We start from the raw sequence: 14,922 nt of genomic DNA on the forward strand, positions 1-14,922 counted from the left end.
AAGGTTTCTCACGTTATGATATTGAACTCATTTGGAAACAGTCAGGTATAACATTACCTTTTGAAGAAATTTGGGAAGCATATAAGTCTCTCATCTCTCCTCGTTCATACCTTGAGATTCATATCATGACTAATACCATTAAAGTCAAAAATATTCCATGGGAACGACCAACATTGTTTTAAAGTTTAACCTTCAATTGACTGATGGTAAACAAATTCCATGCATCTCTGTCGCCATTTCTGTTAATATTTTTGCTGTCATTCATATCATCCACTTCCCCATCCGTTAGCTTTTGAGGATATGCGTTAGAATAGCTGTTCTTAAATGAAGGCTTTTCACCTTTGAGAGCATAAACTCTATAACTTTCTGCATACTTTATGTTTGAACCTCCTGAGCCATCATTGACATAAATTTTTATAGGCTTCCACCCTTTGTTCATATTCCTGCTTCTTCCCTTTGCTCTTTTGTTCAGTAGTTCTACATCTTTATACACAGCTCCTGTCTCAGTGAATTCAACAATATTTTCATTCGTTAGCTTTACATTCAAACCCTTGTCGAGTATATTGTTCATTTCATACATATAAAAGGTTTTTATTCTATATGAAATGAGAAGCAAATCCATCTTAGCTGGTGCCGTTAATGTTCCAATTGAACCAACATCAAATGTTGACTCACGAACGACAAACAATATTGTCATAAAGAACTATAGTTCGGAGTGTTTGAAAGAAAAAGAACCAGATCTTAAGTCGGTGAATTTAAACACAGCTTCAAACGCTAACGCTACATCAGATGTTAAGTTAGAGTATCCACCACTGGACCAAGTTCTTTCAAGAGAAGCCAACGACAACCCTTACACAAATGTTCAAACAAATCCTTCAGATAACATAGACCATTACCTTCTTCAGTTATACCAAACAATTTTACTCAAAGACGATAAGAAGCTTTTGACAACTCTTATAAGTAAGAACCAAATAATTCTAACAAAGGAGGACCTTGAAAATGTTATCTCACGAATAACAGGGAAACAATGTGTCATTGACTATCTCGACCCTGAAATCGAATGCTGTGGTCAAACTCCACTATTCATGAAAATAGGTAACATCCGCATCATTGAAATACCAGGTACTCCAGGAGTTGAGTTTAAGTATAAATATTCGAACGAGTATACAAAACTATCTACTGACTATAAGCTTTGTTTGAAATATGTTTTAGTAAATTAAAGCAGTCAGGAGGGCTCTTTGAGCCCATCTTGGCGCTTTGCGCCGTCAGTCAAAAAATTTCAAGTTAGCAATTTGTAATATCTATCCAAAACTTCTTCAACAGTATCGAACTCATCTTCATAATGCAAACCTAATCTTATTGACTTGGTGCAGTTTTCACTAACACAATATTTTTCTGTTCTCTTGACTGACATAACTAACTCATTTGTTTCATCAAACAGCAACAACCAAAGTTCATGACCTAATACATAACATTCATACTTTATATTTTTAGCTCTGAGTTCTCTTGTAAGCTGTTGCATTTAATATTTTCTAAAAAGTCAACTTCAACAGTCATTCGCACTGGTGCCTTCAGTTCTACAGGCTCTCCTTGAAAGTCAACAAGTCTGAATTGCATGTCTTTCAAATTATGTGGACTAATGCGAACCCATTTACCTAAATGAGTTGCTATGACAGGAACGTTTGGAATGAACATTGAATTGACTGCATAACAGAAAGACTTATATTCTACTGAACCTTTACTATTAACTCCTGAAATACCTGTGACATTAGCTATTTTTGACTCAACGTACAAACAATTACCATAACATACATATGGAACAGATTTCATCTCAATCGTTTTGTCAACACTTTTCAAAGAAATGTCATATGGTATGCACCCAAAGAAGTTGTACTCTATGACTCATTCTTGGTATCTTAAACTCTTTCTCGCTGCTGAACTTCAATGTTCCCTCAGAAGAGAGTTCGACATCTATGTTGTCAATAGTTTCTTCATTTATGAGAGTATCTATGACTCCAGCAATTTTATCTATTCTATACCCAGCTCTATTAGGAAATGTTATAACACTTCTTTTGTCATCTATTTCAATCTCTATGAAATCTGTTTCATCTGTTATGACAAAAGTTGCGATAGTATTGAAGTCAACAACTCTGAAAGCAAGCGCTTCATTCTGAAGACCTAAGTTTGTTTGTAGCTTTACTGTCCCGTATTCGTTTGGGTCTGTACTTTGCAAATAGAACAACATTTTATTCTCATTAAAATATGACTATTGCTGCATATGCATATGAAACAAATGAAGCAAGAAGAGCACATGAACTAGTAAACGAAAACTCAACTTTAACCATTGAAGGCAATGATTTAGTCATTGACGATGGAAAAACTAAAAAAGTCATTGATTTCGATACTTTTAACACTTATGACCCATTCATTACAACAAGCAAGGTTCCCATCATAAATGATGGAACGGTGCAATATATAAATTCAACAGTAGATGCCTCATTAGTGAAAGTACTGAATGTTCTCATTGAATTGTTAAAGAGCTTTCGATTTGACGACAACATTAAATGCCTAAAGAATTTAGTCATGAATGAGAAACAAATTCTCGGCGTTGCTGGTAGCAGTAATGATGTACACCTTATGACATTAGAATATTATAACGAACATAAAGATGAACTGAAAGGAGAGAAGGGTGACACCGGACCTCAAGGACCACAAGGAATACAAGGAATACAAGGACCTCAAGGCGAGAACGGTTTGGAGGGTGTAGATGGAAAGGATGGAAAAACTGCTAAATCATGGATATGGAACCTTATAAATACTGGTTTAACAGCTGCGTCATATGGAGTTCTTCAATACCAAATCGGAAAGATATGGGCAGTACTTGGTGAAGAAGTTTTAGATGACGTTAAAAATGCTTTGAACTTCATTTCAAATGGTTCGGATACTATTAAAACTTTATCTGGTTGGATGCAAGAAACAAGGAGTCAAATAGATACTGTAAGACGTATAGCAAACAATGCACGTACGGGATTGGATACTTTACGAGAAGCACAAAATACACTAAAGGAAGCAAATGATATTCTTGGCTCAGTATCAGACATGCATGAAGATTGGCTTAAAGGTATTGACAAATCTTTAAAAAATCACAGTCAGTCTATTGCTGACTACAAGAAAAGTATAGATTTTTTACATAGTGCTATGGACGTACATGATGGAAGCATAAGGAACTTACTTAATGCTAACAATAACTTACCAGGAACTATTAAAGCATTTATAAAGTCCTTTGTAAAACCCGGTGCTCTAACATTTAGGTCTTTGAGAGCAAGAGCATTGAAGTCAAGAGATGCAGAAACTCCAACAGAACCTACAGAAGGAACTGAAACAACAGAAACTCCAGAAGAACCACCAAAACCAACAGCTAATGAAATATTGTTCGAATATTTTCCAAGGTACTCTGTTCTCATTGCATACATTCAAGAAATACTTAAGAAAGCAGACTTGACTTTAGGAGATGATGAAAGTTCTGTATATCTTTTGTTCCAGTTTCAAATAGCAGAACTTTTGAGACAGATATGCTTAATGTATGACAACATCTCTGATTTCACAAGATATGATGACGACCATGACCCCGAACACGGTGAAGAAGAAGTTTTACAAACATCCATTAAGACAGGAAAGGTTTTAACTCAAAGTCTCATTATTGACACCAAAGATGGCGAAGTGGACGTTCTTCAAGAGCTGAAGAAAAATACTTCTTCGGGAGGTGGTGGTAGGCATGAACTTGAAATAAATGAGATAGAAGAGAAATTAGCCGAAAAAGCAGATAAAGAACATAAACACAATATCTCCGATATAAATGAACTTCAAGCTACATTAATAGTAAAGCGGACAAAAATGAACTTGACGCAATGAACAAAGTTTTGAAATCTCATAAACACAATATCTCCGATATAAATGAACTTCAAGCTACATTAAATAGTAAAGCGGACAAGAACCATGTTCATTATATAAGTTCAGACGAACAGATTATAACGGACTATCATGGATATTTAACACAGGGTGAAAAAGTGAAGACGAAAAATGTTAATGAAAGAAGATATAAATTCATTCGTGCTAAAGGTTATGACATACACTGTACTGTACGACACAGGTATAGCACCACAAACATTTGGTTATAACGCTGAAATTTATGCTTCATACTTCTTTGTTAACGGTGTATTAGTTGAACCAAGATTTATGTTAAGAGTTAAGTCAAAAATAACTTTTGAAGATGCTATTAAAAGTAAAGCTGACAAAAATGAACTTGACGCAATGAACAAAGTTTTGAAATCTCATAAACACAATATCTCCGATATAAATGAACTTCAAACTTCTTTAGACAGTAAAGCAGACAAAAACCATACACATGAATCCTTCACTACTGTTAGAGCTGATGACATAATACTGAACTTTGACCTTGGTTCAAGTGCACCTTTAGAGAATCCAAGTACAAGCGTAAAAGACACGCTTAACAGTTTAGATAACAGTTGCAGGAACATTGAAGGTCATGCCAGAAACTTTGAAGCACATGAACTACCAGCAATGTTAGATAAGGAAGCCGACAAAACTTATGTAGATGAAAATTATGCAAAGAAGTCGGAAGTAAATGATAAAATTAATGGAAAAGCTGATAAAGAGCATGCGCATGAAGAATTTCAAACAATCAGGATTAAAGAAATTAATGCATACATTGAAGAAGTAACAAAAACAGGAAGAGACGGTGCAACTGTACAAGAACAAAGAATTTATCCTCCTACTTTTCCTAATGGTTTAATAACAAACAATATAAATATTGTAGACGGCGATGGATTTATAAATGTTAAACATGAACTTCAAACAATGAAGACTCAGATTCTTGAAACCATATATCCTATAGGCTCTATTTATACGTCAATGAATTCAACAAATCCGGCAAGTGTTTTAGGTTTTGGTACGTGGGAACAGATTGTAGATAAATTCCTCTATTGTGCGAACTCTTCAAAGCAAACAGGTGGTTCGAAGAAAATTAAAGAAGCAAACCTTCCACCGCACACTCATACAGGAACTACAAACTTTTCTGGCGACCATAGCCACTCATTAAGAGACCACCCATTATACAACTCAGAATATGAAGCTGGCAATGACGTTTTATCTCCATCTTATAACAATGCAGCAAAAAAGATTTTTCGACCAACTGAACCAGGAGGAAATCATTCACACACTTTCACAACAAATCCAACAGGCTCGGGTGCAGATTATATGCCACCATTTGTGACTGTATTCGCATGGTACCGCGTTCAATGAACGCGCTTGAGCCTAGACCCTTTGGGTCAAGGCTTACCGTGTTCAATGAAATCTTTAACTTTACATAAATGAGCTTGAAAGAAGTATTCGAACAACATCCATGGAGGTCATTTAAGAAGTTCAATGAAGCTGCAAAGAGTTGGGGATTTACTAACAGAGCTGAAGTTAAAAAGTTCTTTGACAAAAATGTTGTACATCAAACAAAAATAAACCCTTACGACTACTTTTTACCAATTTACTCCAACACTCCCGACGCATACCAATTTGACACTCTCATTCAAAGCAGAAAAGGAGGACATAAACCATTCCTCATCTTCATAAATGTTAACACTCGCAAAGCTTTTGCGTATATAATGAGAAATAAAGGAACTCGTGAAGTGTTAAGAGTTTTACAAAAGTTTGTAGCAGAACATAACCCAAGTACTTTAACATCAGACCAGGATTCAGCATACCTCAGCAACGAAATCACAGAATTTCTCATTAAGCATAACATAACTCACTACACTACTGAAGACCATAACCATAACATACTCGGTATCATTAACCGCTTCATAAGAACGCTCAGAGATTTAAACCAAGAGCGAGACTTTACCAAAGAAACAATGAAACACTTTCTCGAAGTATATAATTCCTCAACACATTCTACAACAGGACATACACCAAATTCAATGACACAACAACAAGAAGAAAAGTATATACAAAAGAAACGAAGCCAAACACAAAATATCAGAAATTCAACACAATTTACTCTCATTCCTGGAACAAAAGTTCGTGTAGTTCTTGACGACAAACCGTTGACAAAGAAACGTTTAAGGTTAAGTCGAAATTATTATATAGTAGATTCAACGCAAGGTAATGGATATCTTATAAAAGCTGCTGACGACTCCATAGCATTTTACCCTCGTCATAAATTAGTCGAAAGTAGTAATGGCAAACTTGCTAAAACCATTGACGAAGCAAAGCGAGGAGTGGTTATTGAAATACTTGGCTATAACATAAACGATGACACTTATAAAGTAAGATATGAAGGAGGCGTTGAAGATGTTATACCATCTAAGAACTTGAGAGAGTCGAAGCCAACACATCTGGGACCATTAGAGCGGGAGTACTGGAAAGACAAAAATAAGCCAGAAAGAATAAGAAAATTCTTCTAAACTTTTTCATTAGATGTAAATCAGACATGAATGAGAACAGTCATGATATCATTAATGGTACCATTTATTTTAACATAAAGACGCAAAGCGGCGAGGACGAAGTCCATGACCAAAAATAATGAATTTCATTAGTTAGAAAAATAACGCTAATTTTTTTCTAAGAAAAATTTTTATTTTGTATGTAAAGACAGTAATGACAAACATTGAGTTTGAAACAGTTAGAAAGATAGACAATGACACCAAAGTGGTTAGAATAGGTGATTTAAACGTAAGATACTCAAAGAAATACAACAAATATTCTTTGTCAGACATTATATCTCCATCTGGAAAGAAAACAAACGACTGGGTTAGAAATGCTTCAACTCAGAAAATTTTGACAAGAAATCCTGAGCTTATGATATCAGTAGCATTTCATGGAACAAGAGCATATCTTATAGACAAAAGTCTTATACCAATAGTTTTGTTATGGTTAGACCCAGTTGTTGGATATAACTTCATAACATATGGTTCATTCGACTCAGAACGTTGCAGTGAAGGCTTACTTTATATCGTTCAGAAACCGAAGGACTTCAACACACAAAGATATAAGATAGGAAGGACATATAATATAACTCAAAGATATGACAGTACAGTCAATAGAGTCAAGGTTGTGTTTGTTAATGATATGAGAGCTGCTGAAACAGAACTGCTTGAAGTTTTTGAGAAAATGTATGGTGCTCCCATGAAAGGTAAAGAAACGTTTGAAGTAGATGAGATAGATAAAGCTATAAAATTATTTGACGAAGTTGCTGAAAAATACATGTAAAGCGTTTATTTTTGGTCTTTTGTGAAAGTCAGAAAATAACGCTAATTTTATTTTTATTTATTTTTTTTATTTTGTATGTAAGAACAGTAATGTCAACATCAGAGAACACAACAACTGCTATCGTTCATGAAGCCATAAATGAAGAATACGAGTACATACAGTATAACAAACAGTTACGTCTCATTCGTTCAGTCAAAGATGACATGTACCAAATGCAAAGTATAATGAATGCTCTTCGTTCTACAAAGCAAGCATATCATTGGTTTGAAAAACCAACAGACAAAAGAACTTTTAGAAGAATTTCCTCATATGATTGCTTCCTCGGAAAACCGAGAGAAGAGATTCCGTATGAAAATCGCAAGAATTTGGCTCCTGGTTTGAAAGGTTATTATATTCATAGACTTTTAGTAAATGCTGTAGCAATGTGGGCTTCACCTCGTTATGCTTGTTATATTTTCATGATGTTAGATGAACTATATAAAGCAGAACGTGGAGAGATGGAAATGAAACTTCAAGCAAAAGATGAAGTCATTGAATCCAAAGACAAAAGCATACAGAAAAGAATACCGCGTTCAGTACCAAAAGGAAAGGAAAAGAATTATAAGTATATGATATATACTGAAGAGATGGAAAATGAAGAAGATAAAGATATGGTTATGTTGCATTTAGTGAGAAGAAACAACAAGAGCTTTTATGACTTAGCTAAGATATATAAATCTGATAGAAACTGGTTCTATCGTGAAAACTTACCGATTTCAATGACACCGAATGAGCAAATAAAGGAAATTGTCAAAAATACTCTTCCTCAAACACACTATGACATCAAAGGTTGCACAATACTTACATTCAAAGAAGACTTAACATTACTGAAGGAAAAAATAACAGAATATTTCGACAACTTCAAAGAGGAAGACTAACCAAAAATATATTTTTGCTTAAATAGCTTCAGGGTCTATTTCTTCAACCATTTCACTTCCTTCGTCAATGTCAATAGAAGCTTCTTCAACCTTTGGTAAGAATTTCTGTCTAACATCTTTGTTCGTTATTGTCTTCAGAGATGAAGGATAATATTTCACAGATGTTTCACCCTTCTTATATTCTTTCTGTTCGGAAAGATTTAAAGCAATACTGAAGAAGTCAATGTTAGAGTTCTTTATGACAGTATAATGAGTATCTTTGACATTCACGAAGAAACTCTTTTGTTTCAAAACTACTGCTAACTCTTGTGAAGTATAACGTTTGCGGTCAATGACGATAGCTAATGGTCTGACATACTGACCAAACTTAGATTCTTTCACAAACTTCTTGTTAAAGATAACATTAACATTTGAAGCATTATTGAACTCATTCTTGATGGCAGTAGCGAGAGCATTGTATGAAAAGAACTTGCAATCTTGCATGTGTTTCATTAAAATAAAAATATTAAATTATTTTGAAAAATAACTTTAAAAAATCTAATCTAATTTTTTCAAAAAAATATTTTTTTATTTCCTACTAAAGATGTATCGGAAGTTGTCTAAGTTAGAACACTCGGAAATAAAACAACTTCTTACAGAAGCTAATATAGATGTTGCAAAGCATTACGCAACAAACAAAAAAGCACTCGCTGACATCCTCAATGACTATAATGGTGCAATAAGTTATGATAGAATTCATGAGTTCATAAAGCCGCAACGCGGCGAGGACGAAGTCCATGCAAGAGCATTTCCTTTAAATGACGTTGCTATTGACTTATATCATAGACGTTCAGTACCTCATGAAGTAAGAAGAGAAATGTTTGACATAACAAATGCAAACGTTGGTGAAACAAGAAGAAGAGACGACACACTGAAACAACAGAGAAGAGAGATGTTTAAGAGCGCTATAGAACAAGTTCACAAAGCTAACGATGTCATTCGTTCCATTGACGACAAACCAAAAGAAGGTGAGAGATGGTTAAAGAAAGATGAAGAGAATAGGAAGAGAAATGTGAAGTCAGGCAATAGACTCATTGACTTTAACATCGAAGCTTTAGATGAACCAAACAGAGACTACTTACACAAACATTTCGGTAAGGTTTTCATGAGACTCTTAGAGAAGATTAAAATAAACTCCCAACAAAGATGGATGGTATGTTTATAAACTTGGTGGAAAGTATGAATGTTCTACGTTAAACCTCAATAATATTGGAACATTACTACATCAGCTCTTGAAGGAGAACTTTATATCAGAGATAGAAGCAAATGCTGCAGGTATTGTTGAAATGCACTATGACTTCTTCTTGACAAACATAAAGAATCTTACTGAAATAAAGATGTATGATTTAACAGAATATGAAGCCTTAACGATGTCAGATGTAAAGAAAGGCAAACCAAAAAAGAGACCATATAGAGATGAAAGCACACTGACAAATGACCAGAAAGCCATTTTGGAAGCTCTTAAGCAAACAGGAAACCCAGCACTTATAGAAAGCTTTTGGAAAGATAATGGTGAAAAGAAGTTTTATAAGAAGAGAAGCGGTCAGTTCTGGAAGTATCTTTGCACATTACCTATAAATCTTGAACGCTACCAAATCTTCAATGAACTGAACAAAAGAACTGCAACACTTATGACAGAAGATAACTGCTTCGTTTATGCTTACATTCAGGCTGGAGTAAATGAAGAAACTATTGACCACATGAGAGAAGTCATTCGTGTTAGAGACTTTCCTCAAAGTAAAGTACAAGAAATTTCTGACGCAACTGGTATAGCATTTAATGTTACCATTGGTTATTTCAATGACTCAAGACATAATGAAATAAAGAGATATATACCAAAAGAATGTGAAACTGTTCGAACTATTGACTTACTTCTTGTTGAAGACCACTACATGCTAAATGAAAGACTTCCAATGACAACATATTTCGTCAGAAATTACAAAGAAATTCTCAAAGCTTGTGGTGGAATGAACATTGAGAAACAGATGAAGATTTATACAAAGAGAGAAGATAAATATGTAGTTCGCATGGATAGAACTACACCGCTATGGGATGTTATGAAAACATTGTGGGAGTGCAAATATTTCGAACCTATTTCTTATGGAGAACTTTTCACATATACGACTGACTTATATAAACAGAACCTTACACCATTTAAAGATTTGACATATGCTCCAAAGTATTGTGTACAACTGAAGAAGAAAGCAGAGTCAAAAGAAGTAAATAAAGCTAAATGTAAGTTCATTCCTGAGCATGTTTTCTTTGCTGACTTTGAGTGTAGCACAGACGGCTTTCATAAAGCTTTTAACATCTGTTACGACAGTGAAGATGGTTCAGTGAGTGAAAGCATATGGGGTCAAAACTGTGCAACAGAATTTTTGGAGCGACTTCCTGACAAGAGTTTAATATATTTCCATAACCTCAGCTATGATATAAACTTCATCTTAAGACACATGACAGAAGTGAAAGGAACTCCCATCATTAAAGGTTCACGAACAATGCAAATAACTGGTTTATAAAGGACGGGCAATTATTATAAAAGACTCTTACAGTGTTATAAATAAGAAGCTTAAACTATTTCCTGCTATGTTTAACTTACAAACAGGACCGAAAGAAGTATTTCCATATAACTACTACAGCAGTACTTTGTTAGCAAATGACAACAGAACTGGTGTCATTTCTGAAGCATGTAAGTTTATCCAGGATGCAGATACATTTATGAAAAACATAGATTCCATCAAAGGTTGCAGAATAGATGAAAACCACTTCGACTTAGAAAAATATAGCACGTTTTACTGCAAACAAGATGTAAGAATTTTAAGAGAAGGTTTTGTAAAGTTCCGCAATGACTTATTGAAAGAGTTTGATTTAAACGTTTATGACTACGTTAGCATTTGTTCAATTGCTAACAAATTATTTGAGAACAGAGTGTACTTCCCGAATGGAAATCTTTATGACCTCTCAAATAAACCAAGAGAATTTATTTCGAGATGCATTCAAGGTGGAAGATGTATGTTGTCAGATAACATGAAACAAAAGAGCGAAAAGAAACTCATTGCTGACTTCGACGCTGTTTCATTATATCCATCAGCTATAGCAAGACTTTATACTTTAGAAGGAATTCCAAAAGTATTGAAGGATGAGATGTTAAGTTCTGAATATTTGTTAAAGCATTTATTCGATGACGACCAAAAGGAACCCATTGGTGAAAAGTTTATGTCTGGCTTCTTTGTTCTCATTAAGATAACAGAGATTGGAATACATAGACACTTTCCTTTAATAGTTTGTGACCCTGAACTAAATCCAGAACTTAACGTTCCCAGAAGTTCAAACTCTTGCTGTCTCATGTATGTTGACCATATAACATTACAAGACCTTATAAAATATCAAGGTGTCAAATGTGAAGTGTTGCAAGGATACTACTACGATGGAAACAGAGATATTAGAATAAGAGATGAAGTAAAGAAGTTGTTTGAGTTAAGGTTAAAGTATAAGAAAGAAGGAAATCCTTTGCAAGAAAATATAAAGCTCATTCTGAACAGTATTTATGGCAAAACTATTCTATCTCCTATTGAGTCAAAAATAACCATAGTAGATGACAAAGATGCTATAAGATATGCCATCAGAAACTACAACCATATAGTGAAGTTCGAAGGTTTGGATGGTTCAGATAAAACTATTTTCAAGCTAACGAAAAGCATTTGCAGACACTTTAACTTCTGTCCACTTGGTGTAAATATTCTATCAATGTCGAAGAGAATAATGAATGAAGTATTCTGTACTGCTGAGGACATGGGTCTTCAAATATTTTACCAGGACTGTGATAGCATGCATATTTTCAATGAAGACATACAACGTTTAGCTCAAGAATTTAAGAAGAGATACGGTAGAGAACTTATTGGTAAAACATTAGGTCAATTTCATAGCGACTTTGCAGAAATAACACCTGGAAAACAAAGTTTAGCATACAAGTCAATATTTTGTGGAAAGAAGACCTACATAGACTTACTCACTAACGATTTAAATGAAGTTGCATTCCATGCACGTTGCAAAGGTTCAAACAAGACGTCCTTGCTTTAACAGCTAATGAAATGTTTCCTGAAGCTATACAATGCTATTACAATGAAGATAAGAACATTCACATACCTGTTGGAACATATGACAAAGACTCTGAGTTCAGTTTAATGAAACTTTACAAAGCACTTCATGATGGTCAAGAGATTGGATTTGACTTATGTAAGTCTTCTAGTCCTTGCTTTGCTGAAAAGTTTAACTTTTCTATTCAGACTAAGACTTCATTCATAAGAAAGCTTAAGTTCTGAGGTCATGAATGAGAAAAATAATAAGGTCATTTATTTTTGTCAGCAGTGAGACCATTCATGATAAAAATAAGCCGCTAGCGGCAAGGGCGAAGCCCATGTGGTCATTTACAATACTGCGATGGTAGAGTTTAAGAGTTGTGCTTCAATGTAGAGACAGTCCTTATGGTCTGGAGGTAAGAACACTGGGCAGTTATGGTCATGAGTGGAGAACATGTCTATCCAAAACTCACGATTGAAGCCAGTTAATTTATAGTATTTAGGGTTAGGAAGTGGTGAAGTTCTTGTATGACCAATGAACTCATTTTCAACTCCCTTACTTAAGTTTGAATATAAATAGCTTGCTTTCTATCCAAATGCCAGGTGTTACAATCTTTGAAAATTCATTTTTCCTCGGAAGCATTGCATCATAATTGAAAACATTCTTGAAATCATCACTTGGTTCAGAGATTTGAAATCTTATACGTAATGATTTTCTTTCTTTTTAGCTACTTCATTGAATGGTGAATATATAACAAACTGACAGTCATGTGTTCCATCTTCATTTTCATTAAATTCATAATGAAAGTCTATAAGTTGTGGCTGACTACCTTCTTCTTTCAGTTGTGCAAGAAACTCACGTAAAGGCTGTAAAGTTTGTACTTCAATGTTGAACTTTTTCTCGAACATCTCATTAAATGAAATCATACATTGCAACAATGTTGTATCGTCTTAAAAGTATTTGTATATGTGAATGTTTTGGGCGCTTAAAGACTGTTCGTCATTTTCTATCTCGACTTGAAGTATAAAGTCAACCTTTCTGAAAGCACGTGTTATATACATAGATGTTATGCCAATGTACTTCTCTTCATTTATGTTCACAATCCAGTCTGTTGGAAACTTAAACGTTACGCTGTTCCCCTTTATTTTGACATCAGGGTTTTCACTACTGAACGCAACAGATAAAGGTATTTGTCTATACATTTAGTTCCGATAAAAATAACACATTTACTCTTTCTTTGCTTCAGCTTCTTTAGCTTTTGCTTCAGCTTCTTCTCTAGCTTTCTTCGCCAGCAAACGTGGGTTCTTTTGTCTTCCAGCAGCTAATGCAGCAAGTTGTTTTTCACTAAGTTTTCTCTTTGGTCTCTCTGGCTTTTGTCCTTGTTTTTGTTCCTTCAGTTCGGATAAAATTTGCTCGCGAATTTCTTTCTTCAATGCTTCAACATCTATGACCCCTTGGGTCTTGTCCGTAGGGCTTGTCTGAGTCATTTGACTGCAGATAAAAACAAAATTAAAACTTTAACCGATGTAAAATGAGCTTGTCAAAATCAGAACGAGAGTCTATTATATTAAATGACGCCAGAGGAATACAACATCCTTTCTATTACGTAAGTCAGAGTAAAGATGGTAAAATATACGTAAGAAAAAGAAAGTTCCATTAGCGAATGCAGAAAGCGACAACATTAAGGTGTATGGCAAGGGTGAAGTCCACGAAGCCCATATAAAACCTTCTATTCAAACTGAAAAGTCAATAGAACCAGAAGAAAAAGAAGCCAGATGTTCTTTCAATAACGAACCAAGAGCTTATTGCAAAGTTCGTGAATTTCATTGAAAAGCAAACCGAGTCAAAGAACCCTGACCCACCAGTGAAAGAAGTTGAGCAAAAGAGAATGTACAGTTCATTGAAAATGTCAAGAAACAACTTCCACCACAAATGCCAAGAAGAAGAGTGAGAATAATGAAGTAAATAGATATTTTTATCCGAAGTAAATACATGCAGAACGAACAGTAAACGAATTTACTCCAGCAGAGCATATTCATCAGATTCGCTCATATTTCGATATCATAGACAATGCAGTTCAAATTGGTGACACTAATAGAAAATATTCTGACGCAAAGATTCCATCACAACTGGAACTGCTAAAGATAACACATGGGTAACATTCAATCTCTCACCTCCTGGTGAAAATATGTTGGACCTTTACAATACATTCATTACGTATAAAATGGAAGGTCAATTTATTGCAGATAAAGAAATTGGTTCAGGTTCCAATAAAACAAACCCACCAGGATTTTGGATTGGTTTCGATGACGCTTTCTATGCAGTTGCTGGATATCAAATCCTTGCAAATGGTCGTATCGTATATTCTCAAGACAACGCAAGAGAAGAAGCATATATAACTTCAAACTCACAAACTACCGAACAAATAAAGAAAGTAGATGTTTTCTCAAAAGACTCGACATGAAGATGTATGGAGTCATTCGGGAACATGCAGAACAGGACAAATTGTTAGTGGTCCAATTACAGCAGGAAAATCATTTGATTTTAAGCTTCGTTTAAGAATTCCTGTTAGAAGATTCCTTCCATTAGAAGCTATTCGATTTAT

The 14,922-nt window shown here is 34.6% G+C and overlaps 6 protein-coding genes and 4 pseudogenes across 10 annotated transcripts, besides 1 other annotated feature; 7 read left to right on the forward strand and 3 right to left on the reverse strand.

Annotated features, from left to right (window-relative positions):
- Positions 1-14,922: part of a mobile genetic element that runs on past both edges of the window.
- TVAGG3_0572620 (uncharacterized protein) lies at positions 1,483-1,695 on the reverse strand (the record flags this gene model as incomplete). The annotated part of the gene is made up of 1 exon (XM_051238841.1): positions 1,483-1,695. The coding sequence occupies one exon, from the start codon at positions 1,693-1,695 to the stop codon at positions 1,483-1,485; it is 213 nt and encodes a 70-aa protein (XP_051096665.1).
- TVAGG3_0572630 (organellar and viral DNA polymerase type B) lies at positions 2,263-3,335 on the forward strand (the record flags this gene model as incomplete). The annotated part of the gene is made up of 1 exon (XM_051238842.1): positions 2,263-3,335. A coding segment is annotated over one exon (1,073 nt), but the record flags the coding sequence as incomplete, so codon positions are not given.
- Positions 5,991-6,476, forward strand: TVAGG3_0572640 (integrase core domain containing protein family; the record flags this gene model as incomplete). The annotated part of the gene is made up of 1 exon (XM_051238843.1): positions 5,991-6,476. One exon carries the CDS (start codon positions 5,991-5,993, stop codon positions 6,474-6,476), a length of 486 nt encoding a protein of 161 aa, XP_051096667.1.
- On the forward strand, positions 7,371-8,198 carry TVAGG3_0572650 (KilA, N-terminal/APSES-type HTH, DNA-binding family; the record flags this gene model as incomplete). The annotated part of the gene is made up of 1 exon (XM_051238844.1): positions 7,371-8,198. One exon carries the CDS (start codon positions 7,371-7,373, stop codon positions 8,196-8,198), a length of 828 nt encoding a protein of 275 aa, XP_051096668.1.
- On the reverse strand, positions 8,217-8,690 carry TVAGG3_0572660 (uncharacterized protein; the record flags this gene model as incomplete). Its single annotated transcript, XM_051238845.1, has 1 exon — positions 8,217-8,690. One exon carries the CDS (start codon positions 8,688-8,690, stop codon positions 8,217-8,219), a length of 474 nt encoding a protein of 157 aa, XP_051096669.1.
- On the forward strand, positions 8,782-9,616 carry TVAGG3_0572670 (annotated as a pseudogene). The gene has a single exon. A coding segment is annotated over exon 1 (835 nt).
- Positions 10,691-11,713, forward strand: TVAGG3_0572680 (annotated as a pseudogene). Its single transcript has one exon. A coding segment is annotated over exon 1 (1,023 nt).
- Positions 11,985-12,559, forward strand: TVAGG3_0572690 (annotated as a pseudogene). The gene has a single exon. A coding segment is annotated over exon 1 (575 nt).
- On the reverse strand, positions 13,544-13,804 carry TVAGG3_0572700 (uncharacterized protein; the record flags this gene model as incomplete). The annotated part of the gene is made up of 1 exon (XM_051238846.1): positions 13,544-13,804. One exon carries the CDS (start codon positions 13,802-13,804, stop codon positions 13,544-13,546), a length of 261 nt encoding a protein of 86 aa, XP_051096670.1.
- On the forward strand, positions 13,849-14,282 carry TVAGG3_0572710 (annotated as a pseudogene). Its single transcript has one exon. A coding segment is annotated over exon 1 (434 nt).

This window comes from Trichomonas vaginalis, chromosome II, assembly GCF_026262505.1.
Source record: "Trichomonas vaginalis G3 chromosome II, whole genome shotgun sequence".
NCBI lineage: Eukaryota > Parabasalia > Trichomonadida > Trichomonadidae > Trichomonas > Trichomonas vaginalis.